Source organism: Monomorium pharaonis, chromosome 8 (assembly GCF_013373865.1).
Source record: "Monomorium pharaonis isolate MP-MQ-018 chromosome 8, ASM1337386v2, whole genome shotgun sequence".
NCBI classification, from domain to species: domain Eukaryota; kingdom Metazoa; phylum Arthropoda; class Insecta; order Hymenoptera; family Formicidae; genus Monomorium; species Monomorium pharaonis.
Genome location: NC_050474.1, coordinates 5,987,828 through 6,012,399, shown reverse-complemented (window position 1 = coordinate 6,012,399; position 24,572 = coordinate 5,987,828). Strand labels below are relative to the sequence as shown.

General features: G+C 31.5%; 3 protein-coding genes across 3 annotated transcripts; 1 reads left to right on the top strand and 2 right to left on the bottom strand.

The window, feature by feature from the left end:
• Nucleotides 1-916: 916 nt before the first annotated feature.
• LOC105832579 (protein Fer3) lies at nucleotides 917-4,293 on the bottom strand. The gene is made up of 3 exons (XM_028190160.2): nucleotides 2,896-4,293; nucleotides 2,601-2,805; nucleotides 917-1,907 (listed from the first exon to the last, which is right to left on the bottom strand). The coding sequence occupies exons 1-3, from the start codon at nucleotides 3,195-3,197 to the stop codon at nucleotides 1,629-1,631; spliced, it is 786 nt and encodes a 261-aa protein (XP_028045961.1). The 5' UTR covers nucleotides 3,198-4,293; the 3' UTR covers nucleotides 917-1,628.
• A 1,046-nt stretch (nucleotides 4,294-5,339) lies between these two features.
• Nucleotides 5,340-17,561, top strand: LOC105832577. Its single transcript, XM_036291574.1, has 17 exons — nucleotides 5,340-8,290; nucleotides 8,639-8,758; nucleotides 8,977-9,094; nucleotides 9,663-9,912; nucleotides 9,994-10,116; nucleotides 10,294-10,384; nucleotides 11,166-11,302; nucleotides 11,456-11,594; nucleotides 12,594-12,860; nucleotides 13,480-13,605; nucleotides 13,681-13,801; nucleotides 14,512-14,773; nucleotides 15,508-15,630; nucleotides 16,116-16,206; nucleotides 16,902-17,038; nucleotides 17,274-17,406; nucleotides 17,471-17,561. The coding sequence occupies exons 1-17, from the start codon at nucleotides 8,147-8,149 to the stop codon at nucleotides 17,519-17,521; spliced, it is 2,433 nt and encodes an 810-aa protein (XP_036147467.1). The 5' UTR covers nucleotides 5,340-8,146; the 3' UTR covers nucleotides 17,522-17,561.
• On the bottom strand, nucleotides 16,965-24,302 carry LOC105832570 (odorant receptor 67a). The gene is made up of 10 exons (XM_028189858.2): nucleotides 24,048-24,302; nucleotides 23,638-23,757; nucleotides 23,404-23,521; nucleotides 22,079-22,346; nucleotides 21,553-21,675; nucleotides 21,389-21,479; nucleotides 21,185-21,321; nucleotides 20,837-20,969; nucleotides 20,095-20,291; nucleotides 16,965-17,090 (listed from the first exon to the last, which is right to left on the bottom strand). Exons 1-9 carry the CDS (start codon nucleotides 24,201-24,203, stop codon nucleotides 20,280-20,282), a joined length of 1,158 nt encoding a protein of 385 aa, XP_028045659.2. The 5' UTR covers nucleotides 24,204-24,302; the 3' UTR covers nucleotides 16,965-17,090; nucleotides 20,095-20,279.
• Between the last annotated feature and the right edge of the window lie 270 nt (nucleotides 24,303-24,572).

Here is a 24,572-nt window from a genome sequence, read left to right as displayed (position 1 = left end):
CCTTTGCAATCAATTTTCATGTATAATAAAGAAAGTAACTACTTCGAAATTACGAAATCTTTTATCTAATATTGTATTCCTTATAGAAAGTATTAACAATATACTGCATTTTTTATTTCTCGTTTTTGCGAACATTATTTTTTATTTACAACAGTGTACAATAGTGTTATTTGATTTGTTACAATTATTATTATATTTATTTGCATCGTATAATAAATTTATCGACTTATAAACTAATGATGAATATTCACTTCTTTAATATACATAACGCTTCTTAAACATCTTTGGCCGATTATATAATAATCTTTTTCGAACATGATTTTGTCATTATTGTTCTTTACCTAGTTCCTTCTGCTTCAGATCTTTGGCGTTTTTATTTAAAAATGATAAAAGTTGATAATTATAATCTTGACTAGATACAATAATTATAAATGTACAATGAAGATTCGGTTTTATGATTACAAAAATAGCATCAATTTTAAGTCCAAATTTATATCCGCTAACTAAAACAAAAGTTAAAAAGCAAAAAAATTGATTTTAATATAATAATATAACGCAAATACAATAATTATAGTTTAATTTTCTTTAATGAAAATAAAATAAAAATTAAATCTTCGCTCTTTGTGAAAAATTTTGATAATTATGTAATATTGTGTATTACTTCTATTACAAATAAACGTAGTACACATTTAAAACGTTGCTTAATACACACATACAAACGCATAAGCACACAATGGGCTTTTTTGCTACTATCGCACATAGTCTTTGGATTTTTAGCTGTTTCGTTTTTTATCTTATACTAAAATACAAAAAGTATATAAAGACGCGTATATTCGCTATTGCATTTATGACACTCAAATAAAAAAACTTTTCGATATTGTCATACTTTAAAGCGAAAATATTTTAAAAAATTTTAATTAAACTATAAAAAATATACATTTAAAAAAATTGTCAGCATATTATATACGTATCAAAATCGTAATTATTTATTGCCATTTAAATCACTCTCTGAGTAATAATAATAGAAATAGTTAGCAAAAATGCTTAAGTCTTATATGAACAGTGATTAGTTTTTATCAAATTATTTAGATTAAGTTATAAAATTGATTAAATGACAAAGTTGAGAAGGCCTCTGTGCAGTTCAGTCTTATTACATTTTTACAACGATCACTATAATATATATTTTTTTGTTACGCATTAAATATGTATTGAAATATCTGTGCGTTTTATGATCAATCTTACATCTTAAGATTACATTATAAATTAATTTTAGCTAACGGTTATTCGTTCCTTTAACTAATTTCCCAACGCGTTAAACTTTAATGACTGATTTCTTAATACTACGAATTTAAGAGTTTAGTACAACATTGGTCCAATATACTTATTAGAGCTTGGGGAAATTAATCTTGAAGTCAAAATAATTCAAATTGTATTTGAATTTTTATAGAAAAGGGAAAGTTGTGATTAAATATTATTATTGTATCGCAGAATTTCTCGAAAATGGGATCGAAGATGAATGTGTTGGACTCAGGTGAATATGTTTTTGGAGAAACGGTGCCAGGGTACTTAAAGAATGAATTGCGCATGTGATACTTGCGTTTTCGATTTTAGGAGCCGCTCCCAAATTTTTATCTCTTGCTGTCGTGCCTCTGTAGAAGATCACACAAAGCGGCTATGTAACTCTGTGCCATCTGTAGAGTCTCGAACTTGCTGAGTTTGTGATCGGTCCCGAGACTCGGCACGACCTCGCGTAGCTTATCGAAGGCGTCGTTCAGGCCGTTCATGCGACGGCGTTCGCGTGCGTTCGCAGCGAGACGTCGGCGCTTCAGCACCGTTGGCGACGGCGGCACGTCGCGGGATCTTCGTCTACCCTTCCGCGGACTCACCGGCGGGGTCGTCGGCATTCTCTGAAAAAATTAAATATGAATCGCGCATTTTGATATAAATTTTCAATTGTTATTAATGGAAGGTTGCCAAAATGTATATCGCTCGCGTGGGCCTCCCAGCATGGCACCCCATTATTTCTCGGAAACCAAATGTTATATTAAAACTGATAAAAACATGATCTGCTTAAATAATTAAAGAAATAAAAACCATGGCGTTACATGTTGCGTTTTGCAGAATAGCACAAGATATTTTGACTGTAATCGACAAAAGAATGTTTTACATCGAACTGAAAGGCTTCATCCTCATATTAAATATTTTATATAAATGTTAAAAGGCAAGAAAAGGAAAATCCTGTGCACTATGTCAGTTTTGAAGTCTAATCTTTTAGACTCGGATTTCATTTTTCGTTATGATGTAAAAATATTATAAAATATGAAACGGTATTATAAAACGCTATTTTATTTGATGGAAAACATTTCAGTTTACATTTATATTTCCAAAGATTTTAACTTTTGTTTAAAAAATACTAATAAAAAACAAAATAGTATGCCAGTTTGGTAATCTTCTTTTATCAGTCATAACAATTGTTTTAAATATATGTCATTTACATTGTCAGAGTTTAACTACTTTAGTTCTATTTACTTGCAATAATAATTAAGCTGTTAAATTGTCATTTCAATGAGACAGTCGATTATAACAGTCGAGACAGTTACCTGTGTCGAGATGATAGGCTCCCAACAATTGGCGCGAGGTTCGACGATCGTGAGGATCGGCTTGCTATTCTCCAGGGGTTGGTACCTCGGCTCCTGAGGAGGCGTCTCGTAGCAATACGACGGCGGCTGGTAGTCCATTGAACTTTCCTCGTACAATGTTGATCGCGGCGACGTGGTCTGGTCCATCGAGTGTGGCGGCTCGTATCTGTAAATTCCCGAGAGAATAACGAATCCTAAAGTAATCATCTCGATAAAACTCCTCGTGAAAATTCGTTCAACGCGTTTAGGCGCTTACCTCTGCGGCGTGACGGGCGTCAGGACGCCGTAAGGTCCTCGATCGTATCCCTCCGGGGTCCTCGTGTAGTCCGACACTATGTCCTTGGCATAGTCCAGCGTCTCGACGTCTCTTCGCGGCGTGAGTTCACTCTCGTTCGTGCAATTGTCCCGATACGCGAGTCTCGTGGACTCGTAGTTCGGAGAATTGTACGGCGATGGGTACAGGGGGTCGTAGCCTCTCACTGAAGTCGGGTACGCGGGTGTTAACATGTCGGATTGCGTGTTCTGGTAGTTGCAGTGATGATTCGATAGCAGGGCCATGGTCGGATTGTCGATGAAAAGTTACTCGATCGACTTGGCACAATGAGAATATATCTCTATGCGCAGCACATGCAGTTGCCTCATCAGAGTTGCGTCTTGTAAGGTGAAATGTTGTTTCCTTGTACAAGCGAAATTTTCATGTCTTCAAAGCCTGTCGACGTCACGCTGAAGAAAGGGTTGGTGCACAAAGTTCGTTGTCATTGATTCACATCCCATTGGGTTTGTCAACGCGGACAAGCGACTTAAACCTGTCCTTACGGTTTTAATATCTAATACACACCGCGACGGAACGATTCCATTGCGTCTAACGAAATATATTCGATAAGGATATATTAGACTTTCTGTGCGTGAAGAATACCGCATGTACCGTCGGACACATCACCCACGTGAAAATTGATCCGAGCAAATCTTCGCGTGAACTTTGTCCTCGCCGAGTGGTATCTCAGTTCACTTTGTTTCTCGTATCGAAGGTCTTCTACACGTGGGCCGTGGAGAAAGGAAACATCAGGATCGAGCTGTCAGGCGTTCGTTCAAGCCGGCGGCGGGAAGACGCCGAGGTGGACACCACAGCCCCGATCCTCGCGGTGTAAAGGCTCGAGTTTGAGTGCGCCTGGCGCGTGCCAGAGCGCCCGTCAGCAGATCAACATATGGTTCCCACCTTGTTTTCTACCTATCCCTATAGGCAATACGTACACCTGGCAGCGGGTTCCTTCTGTATCTACCCCTCTTCTCTTCAGGTCCTTCGACATCCGCTCGACAGGCACGCCCGCGCCGCGAGTCCGTGCTACCTCCGCGACCCGCCGAGAAGCGACCGGCGACCTGAAAGAAAGATGCTCGCGGGTGTTCTCTGCGAGAAAAGGGCTCTCACTTTCCTATTAGGAAAAGCGAACGTGGTAAAGAAGGAATTTTGAAGAATTGAAAATTTTATTTCTTTGATCTCTCTCGATGAAATATACTCTTGAAAAAGTGTGCTAGTTTGATAGAAATTTGTCTAGGCTGTTAATATTTATTACACGGAAAGTATAGTATCGCCGAAGTATCTGAAAATTTAGTTAGATGTATACACGGAGAGAATTTTCTCTTAAAAATTACCTTGAAAATCGTGGTAATTGTGAGACAACGTAAACCTTGAAGAATTTTACTATATACTTTTAACAAAATTTAACTAAAATTTTAATAAAATCTGGCAAAGTTTTAGTAAATTTTCTTAGAAGTATAGTAAAATCTTCTAAAATTTTAATAACATTTGGCAAAGTTTCAGTAAATTTTGTTAAAAATATAGTAAAGTTCTTCGAGGTTCACGTTACCTCACAATTACCATGATTTTCAGGGTAATTAAAAAAAAAATTCTCTCCGTGTAGAAAACTGAAAATAACTTTGTTGGACCGTCGAAATAATTATGTACGACACTCAAACATTGTTTGTTAGAACATGTCAAGACGCTTTTACAGCGTCTTGCTCATCATGTTTGAGTAGACTTTACAATAAGATTATTTTTAAATTTATAATTATATATAGAAAAATTTTTAGATGCATCAGCAAAAGCGTTCTTTCTGTGTATACACTCGTTGGAAACTTACATTGGATAACGAGTCTATTACAACATTGCGTTATTTCTAAATTTTGCGCCGCTGGTCCGACGACGAAGTAACCGCGGCGACGGTGACATGCGGAAATTAATTTTCAATTTCCGATTTCCCCGTCTTTCTTCCCGCTTGTTGCTCGGATCGTCACGACGTCCGACGGTGGAACGACAGATGCTTTCACAATGGAAGCCACTACACGTGTAATAACTGTATGCACCATATTATATCGTCGCATTTTTGTATAGGTAGCATCAAAAGAACAATGAAAACATAACATAACGGGAGAGGAAACCGAACATTTACGATCCTCGCGAATGCGGTTTTCCGTTGACTATAATCTGAAAAATGAAGTAAAGGCGTGTAATTAGCAGTTTGAAATTTCGATTGTGGGATGAAAATAAAATTTCTTTTTTTAATCATCTCTTCAAATTACCAGATATTGCATAAATTTACTTTGATATGTATATGCTGGAAGCTTTTTATTATTTGAGAATTTCATTGATATAATAATCACATAAAATAACAATTTTCTGCACTTTTATATAATAGTTTTATATAGATTAAACTAATTATTTTTTTAATGAAACGAATATATTTTTCTCGATAAAACTATACAAAATTTCTTTGTGTGAAAGCAAATTATGTTCAAGATTAACATATTCTTTAAAGATTTCATATTCTTGCTTATATATGAGACGATGTAAATTTGGGACTAATTTTTTCTGTGCATGTCCAGCGTTCTTATCGTAATTATTTTAATAATCTAACGAAATTATTTTTAGATGCGTATCTATAACTAAATTTTTATATATTGCAGCTAAAAGATAGTTCTTTTCGTATAAAAAGTTATATTTGACAGGAAATATAAATCACGTATAAGCCACATAAATCTTAGTTTTTTCTAATTTATAATAGCGCATCGTCGAAATGGTTCGAGTTATATATTCTAATATTGATCGACATCGATTTGTAATTGATTCGTGGACACTCTCTGAAGAAATCGTACGCCCCGACGAGGAGTGATGCGACTGCCGACAGAAAGAGAGAAGGGTGGTAAGGCAGCAGTATACAAAACGGTCGCGTGCTAGTAGCGCTACGGACCCCTTCGCCTTAAGACAATTAGCGATATCCATCTCCTATGGGGTTCTACCCTTCGTACGGAACGGAACAGGCCCAGACTCGGCGCGCGCGTGGCATTCGTCTACGAGCGTATAACGAGAAGTGCCGCAAGGTGTCGGCCAGCCGAGGGCGGGAGATCTCCGGATAAAGACGCGCCGGAAGGAAGCCCTCGAGAGATTGAGCCCGAACCGAAATTCCCGTACTCCGGTGCCCTACCGTAACGTCGAGACGCGTTAACGTTTGTCAACCAATGTCGGTACTTTAAAAAGACCGACGAGGCTTTAAAATTATTTTCGGTAACATTTTCTCTTTTATATTTCTCTATGTAATGGTATAAAAAGTTATCGTACCATTAGAAAAAACACTTGTTGTTATTATTAATTATTATTAATTAATCCAGACCTTATGTGGTGAAAAACGTGAAAAATGGTGAATGAAGCGTTAATTAAAAGTGAGATAAAATATTGTAATTTGAAAAAAGTTGGGCATTCTTCTACTGAAAGTGACGTGCAGCTGCCTTTCGGTTTCCTTCATTGCAAATGAAATAAGAGTGGAATGGCGTTGGGTTAATTCTATCTCGATGCCGTTGGATAAGGAACTTTTAATAACCTTGTACCTAAGAATCGCGATACTGTTTGGGGAGGAGAGGGAGGAAAGTGTAAGGTGGTGACCGAAGGCGGGAGATCCTTTGATAAAGGAGTCGAGGAGAAGGAAACCCGAGAGCGCACTCGGGAGGAACGACACCTTGCGCAAACAGGTAGAGTAGTTTAATCGATACTGCTGAGAGGGCATTTAAACATTCGATGTAAACAATTGCCTCTCGTTAATGTTTAATTTTATTATTGAATCTTTTGTTGAGAAAAATTTCGGCGCATTACAAGACTGTCAGCGGTGACCGATGGCCACAGCGACTTCTTGCTAGCGTGTTTTTTATAGAAATCTTTCTAACTGTTGTTGAATTGTTTTATAATGAAGAAAACATTTTGATCGATTCCTAATTTTTTATTCAATTTTGTAATATAATCATTAAATATGAAGCGTAAACAATAATTTGTTGCTAAGCAGTCGTTGATGAAATAAGTATTTATAAGCAGGACAAATAAGCTATTTAACTATAATAAGATAATATCTCTGCAAATATTCTGTAGTGACATCTTTTTACTTTGGATAAATTTGACCACGATTGTACCCTCGTCATATAGTGATTAACTTTTCGTCAGCTCGTGTTCAATTCCATATCCAATTAGAAACTCCATTTGAGGGGTGGAGCGTGTGACGAGCATATGATAGATCGATCTATTGCTGTTTGCAGTCTCGACGCTTTGGCGTTTTCGAAAACGAATCCGAAACGTATCCGAGAGCCATATGGCATCGCAAGCGCGTGGCCAAAATCCTTGATACATCTTTTAATTTTTTGTTATAACGTTTGAAATTACATTGTACATTTTATACGTCTGAAGATAAATTTAAAAAATTAATGAGATATAATTTGATGTAATGAAAATATATCGTTCTTTTAAACATTATAATATTTTAAAATTAAACACTTTTTTTAGTGTATGTACGACATATTAATATATGAAAAAACGTATGCAAAACTTACGTAATATGCTGACATAATAATTATTACGTATATAACTTTATTTAATTAAATGACTGAAATTATTTCTAATATCTCTATCAATATGCACAATAAAACGATGTTCAATATTCGTGTTGTAGGCACTTAAAATGGCACTTTTTGTTTGATGCTCACTTTCCGAAATTCTTTGCAACGGAGATTGCAGAATCTTCTTACACTCCAAAAATATATATTATATAAATATGCGACATTAATAATATTTCTTCTCTCTCATTTCCATTTTCATATTCGGCTATTTTATTGCCAATTCGTAATAAAGTAAACAGAAAGTCGACGACGATTACAATAGAAGGCAGAAAGTTTGTATGTATTGCAAAATGAAGGTAGAGAAGCATCTTGAGAAAATTCATACCTTTTAATGGAAATGACAGATAATGCAAAGAAAATTGTATCCTGTAATTACGATGTTGCTTTGCAGCGAACATCAAACCGCAGAATATACCTTTCAGCAATCATTCAACGTCGACTATAAGTACTTAATAGGAAACGATTGCATCGAGAGTCGTGTTACACAAAGAATTATTAATATTGTGAGGTATCGCGTACGATTAGACGATCGGAAAGACCCGTGATGCCTTTGATACTTTACTAACATAAGTAAAATGGATTTCTTCGACGGGCACAACTACAGAGTCAACAAAATTCTGCTATCGGCAATCGGCCAATGGCCTTACCAATCGTCGAAGACGAGCCACGCAATAGTTAGCATTATAGTAGCGATAGTTGCCACGCAACTTGTCGCTAAGGTACGCGATGACAACCACGATTGAGAAGTAACGCTTTACTTGTAAAACAAATTAATATAGTGTTGCGATTAATAAGAATCACTGTAGATTTCGTGATTAAACTACCACTCTAAAAAACAGATCATCAAAATTTCGTGAAATATAACGAAAAAAAAAAGAATCTTTACTTTATGAATAACGGTAACAGTGTAACTTAATTGTTACTTTTTAACATTAGTAATTTAATATTAGTAATAATATATACAAAAATAAGTAAATGTATGTGTATCTTTATAACATTATGTTAAAGTGATGAATCGTATGACGAATTTACTTTTTTTGCTTAACTATAATAACAATTTATTCAAGCTATGTGGTATAGTCCCCTATATTCACGATATGGACATTTTAATCGAGTGCTTGGTTCCGATAATGGTAGATGTATCGGGTATGACGAAAATAATGAATTCCATGCTGTGTGTTAATGAGGTACGTGAGATTTTTTTTTTCTATACATCTCAAAGTAATTAATCGCTCTAATTAATTATTTGTTCTGATTATTCGTAATAAAAATGTTGCTCTGTTTGCAATCTGTCCGAATATAGTATCGATTTACAAAGCACACTGTTAAACGTTAACGTTAAAACTTAAATAATTCGAATGTTAGAAATTCTAATGAGAATTTTTGATAATCTATGCATTTATAGATAAGAGCATTGCTCGATCAAATACGAGATGATTTTTATTTGTTAAAAAATTCTGATGACTCAGTGATTCTTCAAAAATATGCGAATACTGGCAAAAGATTCTCGACCCTTTACCTTTGTAAGTAAATTAATTGTTGAATTAATTTAGTTGCCTATATATCTTTAAACAACACAGAAAAATTGGTTTGGGCCAATTAAAAATCTGGACATATAAATCAGATTGGTGAAAACTGAACGATCCAAACTTTTAATTAAATTAACCAAACAAATTTCGTAACACGTTTCTGATGAATGCAAGCAGCCAAGTTTGGTTTCATATTTTGGTAACCAAATAAATCTGATTCCCTTCTAGTGAAAGCAACAACACTTTATTGTAATCTAGTGATAATTTTAATTATAATAATCAGATATTTTGTTAATTTTTATCATTACGAAATTGTTTCACGTTCGTTTAATTCTGATTGCATTCATGCTATGTAGTTAATATAACAGGACACTTAGATATTATCTCTAGATAATAGTAATAATCTCTAGATTAGTAATAATCAAACTTCAACCGTTAGATCTAAATGTTCTGGTTGGTATTTTATTATAATAACTAAAAGTTTAATTCAGTCCAATTGTGTCGAACCAAACATGTCTTGTTGATTCAACTATGGTTGTTTTTTCCGTGCACTTTCGTTTAGGTGTGATGTGTATGCTAACGGTAGTATTTATATTGCTACCCTTCCAACCGTTAATCCTCCGCGTCGCCAACGCCACGACTCGGCCATTGTTACATAGAGTCGAATATTATGTCGACATGGACAAATATTACTTTCCAATTTTGATTCATGGATATTTCACCGCTATAATTTGCGTCACGTCCATTGTCGCAACCGACGCGATATTTATTACATTTATGCAACATGCTTGCGGGCTGTTTATCATAACTGGGTGAGTAACAGCATCTTACTCGGCGGGAAAGAAAGAAAGTTTCCTTCCCTTTTTTTCTGAATTTCATTATTATGCTTGAAGCTCGCGAATAGAACAAGCGATACAAGAAGTATATCAGATTGGAAATACCAATCCTCCAGTTACAAAAGATACGGCGTACCAAAATTTAGTGCAGTGTGTTCACAACCACAGAGGAGCTCTAAGGTTTGTGTCGATCGTTGTAATCCAAACGCGGAAATATCTCCCTTTGCTTACTTTTAGATTAAAAATAAACTTCAAACAATCATTCTTATGAGAGTATAGGATTTAATAGTTTAATTTTGCAGTATTGCGACGTGTTATTATTATTGTTCATTTTCATTGAAATATATTTGCATCAAGGTTTGCCGGTCTCATGGAAGTTGCGTACTCCAAGCACTTTCTATTCCATGCCGGACTGAATATGATAGCTATAAGCGTTACGAGTTTTGGGGTATGTGCGTTTTATATTATTATGCTAATTGGAATAATAATACGATTGATTAATGCATTTGTGAACAATGATAAATTATTAGTTTCGTAAATCAAAGAATAGATTTATATATTTCATTGATATTAAAGGAAAAACGGTGAGAATTTTTTCTTGGAACTTGCTCTCAAAATTATGATAGTGGGACAATATAAACTTTAAATAATTCTGTTATTATTTTAGTATAATTTAATAAAATTTTAATTAAAATTTAATTAATAAAGTTTTACTAAAAAATTACTTAACTAAATTTTACTAAAAATATAGTGAAATTCTTTGTTTATTTACCTTACAATTACTATGGTTTTGAGGATAAATTTTAAGAGAAATTTCTTGTGCAGATAGGCATCTTTGTTGCATCTAGAACCATAAATTATTATTACTTATATATCTTACACATTTAATTGGACGTTTAATTCTATCAGAATTATCATTTTGTTTGCGATCAAATTTCAAGTTGCAAGTATTTTGAAGATTTTTTTCCTTATTTTAATGTTAGCATTGTACAATTTCAACGACAAATTCAAATTTTGATTTTGTAATGTTTTAGTAAAACTCTTCTTAAAAAAAGAGTTTTTAAAAGATGTACAATTTTAATAGAATTATTAATAGAATTGTCCGTAGAAGTCGAGAAATCTATTGTGTAATCCGTAAAGTTTTAATTCTAAGATTATACATTTTTAAATTTAAAACATATTATCTTTGTGATTAATTATGCGGCTACAATTAATGTAATCTTATTTAGGTTGTGACAAAATCGGACGATCTGTTTGAGTTTTTTAGACTAGCAGCGGTGTCGTGCGCGTTGTTATTTCATCTATGCTTCGAATGTATTAATGCTCAAAAATTGATAGATTTTAGTGGATATCTTCATACTAATTTGTACGTATATTATGATACCATGTAATTAGAAACGAAATAATTAATACGATTGAGAAGATCATGTAAATGATTAATTTAATAAATTCAAAAATTATATGAATATAAATTTAGAAGTGACGATACATAAATAAATTTTCGTCTATATAATTGTAGAATAAATTTAAACTGGTACGATGCCTCGCCTAGAACGAGAAAACTTGTTCTTTTCATGATGATGAAAACGCAACCGCCTTGCGTATTAACTGCTGGCGGCATGTTCGTTTTGTGCATGGAAACGTTTGCCACGGTAAGATAATTTACTCCGTACTTATAAATAGGCACATTAATGTAATCATATTTACGCAAAAAATGTATATAAATTTACACCATATATATCCTTTAATTCAGACACGTTTTTTAATTAGTTCTCAATCATATTAATTTTTTACTGTACTTACAATATTAATCATTCTTCTTCAAGATTGTAAAGACTGCTATGTCATATTTCACTTTCTTACGCTCGGCGCATTGATGGATTTCCGGAATCTTGATAAGATGCCAAGAAACAGCAACTGTTCACTAGTTAGACCTGGCACTGACTAAGCATTGGTTAGCTGGAAGTTTTGGTCTGAAATTGAAAATAATCGCTACAATTATTTAAGTTTTACTTTCCTATAACATCGAAATTATTAAATGGCGAACTACGTAATTGATATCAGTATTATAAATATACTAGTAAATATATATTACTTTGTATAGATCGTTATACTTTTGTTGTCATTGCTTTTATAATAAGTATTTTTATATTAATTACGTGGGAATGATTTTAAATCGGATTATATGTTGTCTATTTGAAAGCAAAGTATTTAGTTTTGTGAATGATACGTCTCTATCCACAAACTGTCTCTAATTTCTGCATTCGAGTTATAAAAATGACTCTTTCAACATGACGTTATCGAGATATCCACCAAGTATCTTTAGAAGTACCATTGCGTGCAAAGCATATATCCCTTTGATAAATATGAAAAGAAAACAGCGAGAGGATAGGTCCCTCGAACGATATTACGGCGGAAGTGAAATTGGCGCATCGATCTTTTCCTTTTGTAAAAGAAATGATCGGGAAGTTTAAGCGAAGCGTTGTGTATGCACTTTTCCGCAATGCTCGACACTTAACTCAACCCCTCGCGTTGCGTGGCCGTGAAAAAGACATATCGGCGTATGGTGCGCCAAGAATTTATTTCCTTCTTTAAGCTGCACCTCGATACCTCGTGCGTGCTACGGCGTATCGATTTGATTCCTTCCGCGGTGCAATTTTTCTCAATTACGCGCCGTCCAAACGGAATGCCTGACGAAGCTACTAAATTCCTCCCCACGCGTTTTCCGCTTGGATAAGGTTTGGCAAGCGCAGTGTTATACCCGCCACGGGACCGTCAAGATGGAGAGTGTCCAAAGTCAATATATGCGTATCAATCAGATGTTAATGTGCCTCATCGGTCAGTGGCCGTATCAGGAGAACTGGGAAAAATTCCTGATCCAATTAGTCTTCGTGCCTGTAGTTTTTGCCCAGGCGGTTGTTCAGGTAAACTTCTTTTCGAATTCCCTTCAAATAATCCAGAAAAATAAATTTTTATGATTTAATCGCGAAACAAAGAGCAATATAACAACTAATCATTGTACACAGAGAGAAATATTCTACTACCAAGAAAAGCAATTACTAAATTTATCTTTCTTTATATAAGTAATGAGTGATATTACCTTCAATATAAAGAATACTTTACTCTCTCTTTTGATAATTAGTCTTAAAATATACTTATCACATTTAAAACAATTCGTTATCATATATTTGAAAAAAGAATTTGTACTTTTTTAAAGAATATTATAAAATCGAAGAAAATTCAAAGTAATAAGTCAATTAAATTTTTCTTTTAACTGATTATTCTTAATGGAAGTATTAAATACTGTACTTTTAAATTACTATTTTAAATTACTATTAAATACTATGTTATACTTTTCAATTTTTAATTAAAATTAACAACTTATCGGGATGATATAGAAATTATAAAATTATCTTAACGAGTTTTCGAAATCATCTATCATATTTTACAAGCTTATTTTCTTGCTGTTTAAAATGTCGATTTATTTTTATTTATTTTATATATATCTTAAATTAGAAGTGCAAGCATTGAACATTTTTGCAGGGCGGCGGCATGATTACCGCTTGGTTTGCGGATGACATCGACGCGTTTATGGAAAGTTCATCGCCTTTTGTAATTAGTTTAATGTGTATCTTTAAACATATCAATTATACATACAATCACGATCAGGTATGTTTTTTTTTTTTTGAGGATAATTGTATCGCCGATATTAATCGTATTTATATGTTTCGTTCTATTAAATAGATGAAGAGGCTTGTCTTTATAATGGTGGACGATTGGAAAAGCTATTCAAAGCTTAGCCACGAGTACGATATTCTTTGCAGGAATTATGCGATGGGTAAAAAAGTCGCGGTTGCCTACGCAGGTAAAAATTATATTGGAAGTTCAATGGCTTTCTTTAAAATTCTGCGATCAAATTTGGATTAAACTGGCGCGCGTGCGCAAAGAAAAATATGTTTATAAAATAATATACAGATTTTATACAAATTATATATGTTAAAATTTTAAACATGTATTATTTATATAAAATATTTATATAATATATACAGGGTGTCCCTGACCATGTGGGTCAATGCTCATAAAGAGGTAGAAGGGATCGAGATAAACATAAAAGTGCAATATTGTCTTGGGTTAGATCTTGGATTAGGTTCACCAATAATCGAAGTATTAATTTTTCAAATTATGCGAATGAGAGCGCGCCGAGGGAAGAGCTCGATCCGCTGGAGCCATAACACGGAAGAAAAAATCTATCGTGAATGTACAATAAGCTTTCATTTACTGTTCACAATTACGATAGATATTAATTAGATTATTTGCAGATTCCATACGTTAATATCTCGATTATTGGTGGACCTAACCTAAGACAATATTGGACTTTTATGTTTATCTCGATCGTTTCTACCTTTTTACGAGCGTTGACCCACATGTTTTACGACACCCTGTATATATGTATAACATCTATAAACTTTGCATAATAATATAGATACTTTTTAAAGAGTTAAAGTATCTCATGCATAGCTAAATGATTAATACAAGCTGTAAGAGCACGACTCTTGACTGGTGCATTATTTACAGTCTCTCTGTACGGCTCAATGACTCCCTTTCTGGTTGTACCGGTAGTACTAAATACAGCAGGCTACATGGGGTTTTATAACTTGTCCGAGGGTAGACCTCTGATGTTCCGTACGGAATATTTCATAGATTCCGAGAAGTATTATTACCCATTGTTGGTGCACTCGTATATTGGCACCCTTGGATTCGTCTCGATCGTCGTAGCGATCGACTCGATGTTGGTGTTTCACGTTCAACACGAATGTGGGATGTGCGAGATCCTAGGGTAACTCCGCAATAATGGCACTTTGTAAGACTGAACAGCATTTTTCATCTTTCATTCGAAACGCATCTCGTGAAATTGTCAATATTCGCGTCTACTGTATGTTGCTTGCAAGCAAAACTGATCAGCGTTTAAAAACTCATCTCAATGAACATTTCATACTGTCACACGTTTCTTACATATTTTTTTACATCTTTGATACATATAAATGTGTATGTATATATATATTTTTTTTTATTGTTTGAATCATGATTATTGATTATTGTTGAGCGAAAGAGAAAGAATGACTGCGGAATAAATATCTGTCATTGGTCATCAGGTGTCTTATTAATACATATTGCTCAAATTCACTAAAAAACATTTTGTTGAGATAGGTAGATTTTTCAATGTCACAATTAAAATTTATCACCAAATTTGATATCTGGTAAAATTCTGCTTCTAACAATTAGATTGATTGTGTAAGACATAAGCATATCACAATATTTGCTAATTATTTTATCCATCTTGGTTAATTTTTACACATAGATAATTTTTTATGTAATTGTAAGATTTATTTTTTTTTAATGTTTGTTTCATCCGTACGTATTTGTTTTACGCTAAAGATAGAACGATACATACATAGTCCTGTAAGGGACGGTGATATAAAATTAATATTAATGTTTATCTACATCATTCGATTTCAACGTCTTTGGACTCGATTTAAGTTTAAGATGCATATATTAATAAGCATTTTTTAGATATCGACTAGCACGGCTTATCGATGGAGATAATTTAGACATAAATTTGTATCCAAGTAAAGAAGAAGTTGTATCCTACAATTGTGTCAAAAATTGTGTGATCATGCATAATCACATAATAGAGTTAGTATCTCTGATGAATTATATTTTGTTTTTTGTTGTTAGTAATTTGATGTACATTATTGTATTTTTCATTGTAAACATTGTAAATCATATTTTTGTTTCTACATTGAGAAATAAAGTAATTGATTTAACAAAATTTCTTTGTTACGGGCTGCCAACAAAAGATATACTGAATACAACAATATATGGTATTGCAATATAAATACATAGTTTAATCAACATCGTTGTACTTGTATTAATAGCAAATATTATTTTATTAAGCATATTTTTATTAGCAGCTTGCAACAAAACGTTTTGTTGAATCAATTATTTTTTTCTTACAATCAGTGTACTACAGAAGGCATAAATTTTCATTCGTATTATTTACTGTATTTAATAATTAATCTTTTTTTACATAGATAGTATTCGAATATGTTCTCTGAAATTTATTTTAGTACGTATATTGCTTATTTTAGTAATTTTATTAATTTTTCTCGGACATGAAGATATGCTAGACGTATCGAAAATGCGAATACGACATCATATTTTTTCCAACTAGGTTGCAATATGTTGGGTATAACATTCACAATATTCCAGGTTAGTAAAATAAAAAATAAATTATGCATGTAATTATCATTACTGATTTGCGTTTATTGAAAGCTTCTTTATGATGCTGAAAATGAAAAAATATCTCTTTTAAATATGCTTATATAGTTGCACACTCTCACATCTTACAAAAAGTTAAACATTTCAGTGAAAAAAATCGTGCGCACGTAGAGAAGTTTTTATATTTTTAAAGAGCAAAGATAGAGAATTTTAGACCTGTATTTTGATTTTACTTTTTCTACATTTTGTTCATAAATTACATTTAAAAAGTTGTATTTGTAATATAATATATTTTTCAATATTTTTATCTTATTTTGAAGCATTGCAGTTTGATAAAACATCATCCGCACGGACAAAATTTAATATAAAAGTTTTTGAAGTATAAGATATTTAAGCTTTTCGGATGAAATTGGTATAATAATTTTTTGCAATAATATTGAATTTTTTGGTGTATTTATCATTTCTATCTGATTTTTTCTCAAATTTAAAGTTTATAGATTAAAAGAGGGAAGAGAAAAATGTTTATTATAATATGCTTGATTAGAAATAAATTTATTAAAAATAAATTTTTAAGTCTTTTGTTTAACTTTTTATGAAATGCGAGAAAATGGTAAACGTTTCTTAACGTTTGACTTACAGTATATGTATAATGTATAAGACAAAACGAATTTATATTTACGAGTTAGGCGGTGGTAAAGTTGAGCGATCCAAACGAAGCCTTGCGCTATGCGTCGTTCACGATATGCCTGCTCTCCGTTCTTTTCCTCGAAAGCTGGCCTGGCCAGCAATTGTCGGATTATACTGATAAAATTTTTATGTACACGTAAGTACCACGCATTAAAAGCATTTTTGCTATTGTGCAATCCAGATGATTTCTGAAAACGATTGAAATCTCAGAAGATGTTATTAAAATATTCACATATTTGAAAAATTTGTACATTAGATTTATAGAATCATTTTATCGATATTTGCCAGAAATAATTGTAAACAAATGGTTATTAACTATCTACTTATAATTAAGAATGAAAATAGTCTGACACATTGTTTTTTTTATTCAGGAGCAACGGAAAATGGTACCAGTCTTCGTTGAGAGTGAGGAAAGTGATTAGCATTATGCTGATGAGAAGTTATGCGCCAATCAAAATAACAGCAGGCAAACTATACACTTTGAACTTGGCAAACTTCTCAGCAGTAAGATAGCTTTTTCAAACAAGATCTGATCGTATTTCCAGAATTGACGTATCGTTTTTTTAAGGTTTTACGTACATCGTTTTCTTACTTCACTGTTCTCTGTTCCATGAATTAAACGAGGCATGATGCGATGCTCGCTGCAGCTCAAAAGCTATTATTAGTGACAACAGCTACAAGCAATTGATTTGCTTTTTTTCCATGACAACTCACGAGTTACATGTGATAGTGAAAATTAACTATAATGATTTGATAAAATTGGTATATTTAATAATATGTGTTTTTGATTGCGGTTAGTATCCGAGAAGTAAAGAAGTAAAAATACTTTGATCCACAACAATTGTTATTTTTTTTAATTTTACTTAGATATATAAAATTTTTGCATGAAAGATGACAAAACTTTATACAAACAGATATCTATCTTCTAGTCAATGAATAAATTATTAAATTATATTGACCATTACATATTTAAAAAATTGCTTTTATAATTGCTCAAATCTTTAACGCATAGACCATAGAATCGTTATAAGAAATGATAAGAAAAATACTGTACGTATCCGTACGATTTAAATAAAATTTCACATTATTGATGACAGTATTTATGATTTATATACAATGATCGTATTTATGGAATTGTTATACTTATTAATATTTAATATTTAATTTTCGAGACCTTCTCTTTTTCTTTCGATTAAACTTACTTCAGAATTTCAAATAAACCGTACTCAACAATATTCAATAATCCTTATCATATATAGAATATTGACTGTGCTCTGAAAGAAATAATCTTCAATATTGTTAATAATTATAATAATAATTCAAATTTCTTAATTAGAAATATCTTAATTATACATAGAACCCGTGTTTGCCGTAGATTAAAAAAATCTTTAAATTCTATAACATAAAATGAAAAGACAATTATTGTGATTTTCTCTGATAAAACTTTACTCCTCTTTCGTTGAAGATATTCAACAACAAAAAATGCCGCAAAATATGTTTTTACAAACCTGTACATGCTTTAGAATAATTAAGAACTCGCTCTTTGTTTCTCTGTTTTTGTTATAAGTTCTTCGAACAAAAGTTTAGATCCAAGAATACACGTTAACTCGATAGATATCGCATAACGCTCGCTTACCACCGTACCAGTTGAAAAGACTATATACCACGCCAGATCAATAGCACATGTGTTATAGTATGACTTCGAAAACTGAACTCATCGACATTACGCATCTCTTCTCTCAATTGTCGCTATTATGGGGTATTTGGTGAAGGAAATTCACATTCAACTTGCAGGAAACTTTAATGTCAATTGTTATTTGCATCTACTGTCAAAATTCTTCTTCAATGAAAGCACTATTGCTACTATTTTTGATTGATTGCGAAATTTAAAAATATAGGAAACTATACATATATTTGTATCATTTGATTTGTGGAAGGATATAGATCGTGTTGCTTTTTAGGAAAGCTTTCGTATCATAAAAGATTCTGTTTAATGTCAATTGCCATGTACACACACGCGTTGTCAGAACGCTTCTTCCACGAAACCATAATCGCTACCATTTGCGATTGCAAAATATCTATCATTAAAAGTAATATGTTTAGAGGTTCCGTGAAAACAGTATACATTAAAAGACGGCAATTTGTAAAGAGCTCTTATTAATTTACTTCACATATTAGTACTGATGAAAACAATCAATACCCATATATGCATAACAACATTAAGTTATATTAATGGTATAGACATTAAATTCTACTTCTATTTACGTACACTGAGAAAAAAAATGTTAATTTGACTAAATTTTCCAACTAAATTAAATTTGGTCTATTCAAGTATTTATATATTTTTTAATTAATTATATAAATACTTGAATTGAAATTTGTGCATTTAAGTTAAATGCATAAATTCTTGAACTGACAAAATTTTAATTGAGTTGGAAAATGTTATCAAATCAACAATATTTTTTTCTCAGTGCATATATTTACTTTTAATATATATTTTTATTAAAGAATATTAAAAGTTACTCTTCAATAGAAGAGTTAAAAGATAAAAATTGGAAATATTATGTATAGATTGTTCAACATAATAATTATGTTTGAGATTATTTAATATACTAAATTTTTTAAAAATCTGATTAAAATATTTGTCACTTTTGTAGTAGTAAAATATTCATTAATAGAAATATAAAGATAGTTGCAAAATAAAATTATTTTTAAAGTATACGATACATAATTAGATGTTTTTTAAATGTAAGTATTGATATAAATTTTATTTATATCTATTTATTATATATCTATTTTAGTAAATAATTTAATTTTTTTATACGAATAGTGTATTAGAAATATATATTTTCTGGAATTTATGTTTTGGCACATGTATCTTTTTAGTATTATCTTTATTCACATTTTTTAGGACGTAAAGAAAAATGAATACAACATTATATTTTTTTCAATATGAGAGGCATGACAATCACAACACAATATTCCAGATTAGTACAATAACGAGTACCTATATAGTAAATGTATATGCAAGGATATATGTCGTTATTAATAAACTTTATGTTTATTAAAAGCTCAGTCTTCTTTAAGTTGTTCAATTATTATCTTTTTATGATTAAAAAATATTATTTTAGAAAGATATAATATATGCTTATAATTATATGCATACGTACAACAAAACGGATTTATATTTACAAGATAGGCAGTGGTAAAGTTGAGCGATCCAAACGAAGCATTGCGGTATGCGTTGTTCACGATGAGCCTGTTCCGTTTTCTTTCTCGAAAGCTACTGACGAGTCAGCAGTTATTAAATTATACTGACAAAATTTTGCGCACGTATAAATACTTCGTGGAAGCATTTTGATATTTAAGCATTTTGATTATGATAATTTCTGAAAATGATTAATGTATGATGACACGCTATTTGTTATTGTCGTAAAAATATATAATTATCTATTCAGTAAATTACATCGTCTTTTTAAAGGTAGCAACAACTATAATCAGTTGATTTGCCACTACCTCTTTTTTTATGACATATCATGAGTTATAAATAACGATGACAACTAATGACAATACAAAAAAATTGTTGTACTTAAATATTCTTGTTATGATTAGAGTACTTGTGAGAAAAATAAAGTCAAAATAATGCTATTTTAATATACTAGATGCAATTTTTTCTAATTTTATTTAGCTACATAAAAAATCTGCATGGAAGATACAAAGTTTTATAACTAGATACGTATCTTCTAGTCAATGAACGAGTTATTAAGTCACATTGGCCATTAATACATCTCTGAAATTGCTCCTACTATGCTCGAGATTTTAGTTTACGGACCGTAGAATCATTAAGTACGAAAAGGCTGTACGCATTGCCTTAAATAAAATTTTATATTATTGACAGCGGCATTGCACTTATCTTACAGAGAATTATACTTACCGAGTTAAAAGTCACATAGGACAGAACAAGAACTTTTCCCGCAGTTATTGTCACTGGTTTTTTACTTCTCATCATAATCATTATCAGAAGCTTTTGTGACATTATAGGCATCTTATACCATTCTAAATTATATCTGCAAATATTATACTTTCGATTGTTTTACTCTTCATACATAATTATAAAGAACAATTTTAATTTTAATTTAATTGAGATGAAAATTTTCGAATATATGTAAAGTTGAACTCAATTCGCGTAATTATTTATGATACTTGCAATAGTTATTATAAAAGTTATAAGAAATTCTTATAACTTTTGTAAAATGTTTTTTGGAAATATTGTTAAACGTACGCGGCGTTATACACCTTTTCGTTGCAGTCTAATATTTTCTGACCTTGCCAGTTTTCAAAGAAGGTGTTAAGTACAAGCCCGCTAAGATAAGTGCCGTACGGCATGAGACGACCAATGTTTTCTGTATCATTTATCACCTAAAATTTCATTATATATATGACTATTTAAATTTATTGAATGTAGATAATTATAAAAATAATTTACCTGAGCTCCTACGATACTTAATAATGACACATTAATTGTCATATGCATGAAAAATGGTAGTCTATACAATGATTCTATGGCCATAGCAAATCTGGCATAATATATACAAAGATATCAATTACTACTAATTATTTATAAAAATTATTGTGGAGGTGTATACTAACTGCACTGCCTCTGTGTGCCTTCGAACGCCGTAGGCGATATTTGAATAACATTTATTCTGCATAGATGTTGTCATTATGTCGTCATCATTCTTTCGAAACTCAAATCCGTTTTCCAAATGGTATCTGAAATTTGACATAATGTAGTGATGAACAAAAATACTTTTATACACATACTATTAACACTTATATGTATACTACACTGAGAAAAAAATGTTGTTAATTTGACTAAATTTCCCAACTAAATTAAATTTGGTCTATTGAAGTATTTATATATTTTAATTAATTATATAAATACTTGAACTGAAATTTGTGCATTTAAGTTAAATGCATAAATTCTTGAACTGACAAAATTTTAATTTAGTTGGAAAATTTCGTCAAATCAAGAATATTTTTTTCTCGGTGTATATTTTAATCAATTATGTTGACTTAATGATATTTTGGAACAGATGTGTTTTTAATGCAGATGCTTTAAAAGCTATAAAAGTTAAGATTTAATATTTAATTTTCTCAGATTCGCTAAACTTACTTTAAAGCTTCAAACAAACCACAACAATGCTGAACGCACACTAAATATAGGACATTGAATGAGAAAAGAAGAACTGTAAGACATATTTCAGCTGAGGCGCCCTGTATGAATAATGGTGTATGTTGCATTTGTAAATCAAGCAGGTAACTGATGTGGGGATCTGAATTTACTTCTGTATCCTGCGTCTTATTTAACGTGTTCTTCTTGTAATAAAATTTGACCACTAAAGGTGTAAACGCATAAATTATAACATAGATGAATAGACCACCTAGCAAAAACACCAGGTATATTAAAAAATGCGTAATTATGTGTAATTACAAAGAATGGTACACAGAAAAAAAAAGTAATATAGCCAATAACAGATCTGATTGCGGGCTGCCAACTACATAAAATACTCAATACAATAATATTTGCTATTAATGCAAGTACAATGTTGATACTGCAATAGCATATATTATTGTATTGAGTATATCTGTAATTGGCAGCCCGCAATAACATATCTTATTAAATATATTACATTTTTTTCAATGTATAAATTTTTTTAGTATATATTTATATAATATTGTATTAAAATTTGTTACAAAAATTAATATTACATTAAGTGCAAAGAGAAATATAATTTAGTCATCATTGCAAAGTTGTTTTTACTATATGTGTATATATTTTAAAATAATATACAAAAGCAAACAATTTATTACACTATGTTATAGAAAATTTATTTTGATAGCAAAATAAATAGAAAAATGTTCTGAATAAATTTATTTATAAGAACATATTAATTTGTAAAATAAACAATGTATTTATAGCAAATGCATTTTACTATTATCAAAAAAATATCGCTAAATATTTGGGCATAAGCAAAATTAGAAAGAATAACAAAAGAGAATAAATTTGCATAAAACTAAAACAAAGTATGTTAAAAATAAAAATATATATCTCGGAAAACAGATAAAAAATCTATTCGTGTTGCTTAAAATTTCCAAAAATGTTTGCATTTGCACTAAAATGAGGTAAATTTTATTGTTGTTTATATGATAATTATTAAAATTTGCTGCGACAATTATTGTAGATGTTAGCAAATCTATTTTTTCACATGTATGTAAAGTATTAAATATAAAAATTTTTTCGTACAAATAATGATACATAGATTCTTTAAGTATAAAATCATGTAAATACACGGCTTTTTATTATTTCTTGAAGATATTTACAGAGTCTAGTTAAAATAAGAACACTTTATATGCTACATAAGCCGCGTTAGAAACCAAATTTTAGATTTTGTGTTCCAGTAATCCTTTATTATTAGCGTACATCATCAACAAACTTACCTGAATAAATGTAGCCGAATTTTCGTGCGAACAGTACATGTGAGCGTAAGATTTTAGCTTCTCCATTCGATTTCGGAGAACACCAGTGTTCTCGTATATTCACGAGAAGCATTTTAATCTGTAACTCAAAACTAATTTAAATACAACAACTACTTCACTTTTATCACTGCCATCTCAATTGCTCCGTATTTAATTAAGATGGTCTTAACATTTGATCACTTTTTATTAACGCACCTTAGGTAATTTATATACTGAGTAAATTAATTTAATCGTCGACGTTAGAGTGTAAAATAACATTGTCAAGCAATCGAATACCTCGAAAAAATCTGGCCAAACCTTAATCATACATAGCGTCTGTGTTTAATTAAATTAATAAATTAATAGAATTCTCAATTTTATAAAGATGTGTACAAAATGTAAAAAAAATTTGTGCGTTGCGATTTTTTCGGATAAAACTTCTGTTTTACACTAATATATATATGTATATATAAATGAGAAATTATGATTTATAATTTATTATTTATATATTTACAAGAACCAAAGAAAGAAAGAAATTTAGAGAAATCACAACTCACTTTTTTTTTATCTGCACACAATACTTTGGAATAACCGCGAGGCTTCTTTGCTCTTTTTTTTATGAGTACCTGGAGTATAATAGTGAATCCAAAAAGCACTGAACTCCCGACGTACATCGCGTAACGTTTCCTTAACCCTTGAAAGGGCCATATGCCGCAAACGGTCAACAGAATGCGAAGATTGTTGTAGTACGACTGACGAAAGAACTCGTCGATATTCTGCATCTTTCCCCCCCGATTGCCGTCGTAACTTTGTGCGAACAAAATTTACATTCGAGTTCATGTCAGAGATATAGATCACGTCGTCTCCTCATCAAATATTCCGTTTAACGTCGATGTCATGTACGCGGTGTAAACACGGTTCTTCTGTGAAATCTACTAGCACTGCCATTTCGATTGATTACGAAATTACAAGATTGTAAAACTACACGTCTATACCGTTGAAAGCAGTATCTTTCCTGCGGGTTTCGTCGAAATAATATACAGTGTAAAACGGCAATTCTGTGCAAGGAAGAACTCTTATCGATTTGCTCTACATATTAGCGCTGATGAAAACTATCGATACTCATCTTAACACTAATACTAAGGAAATTA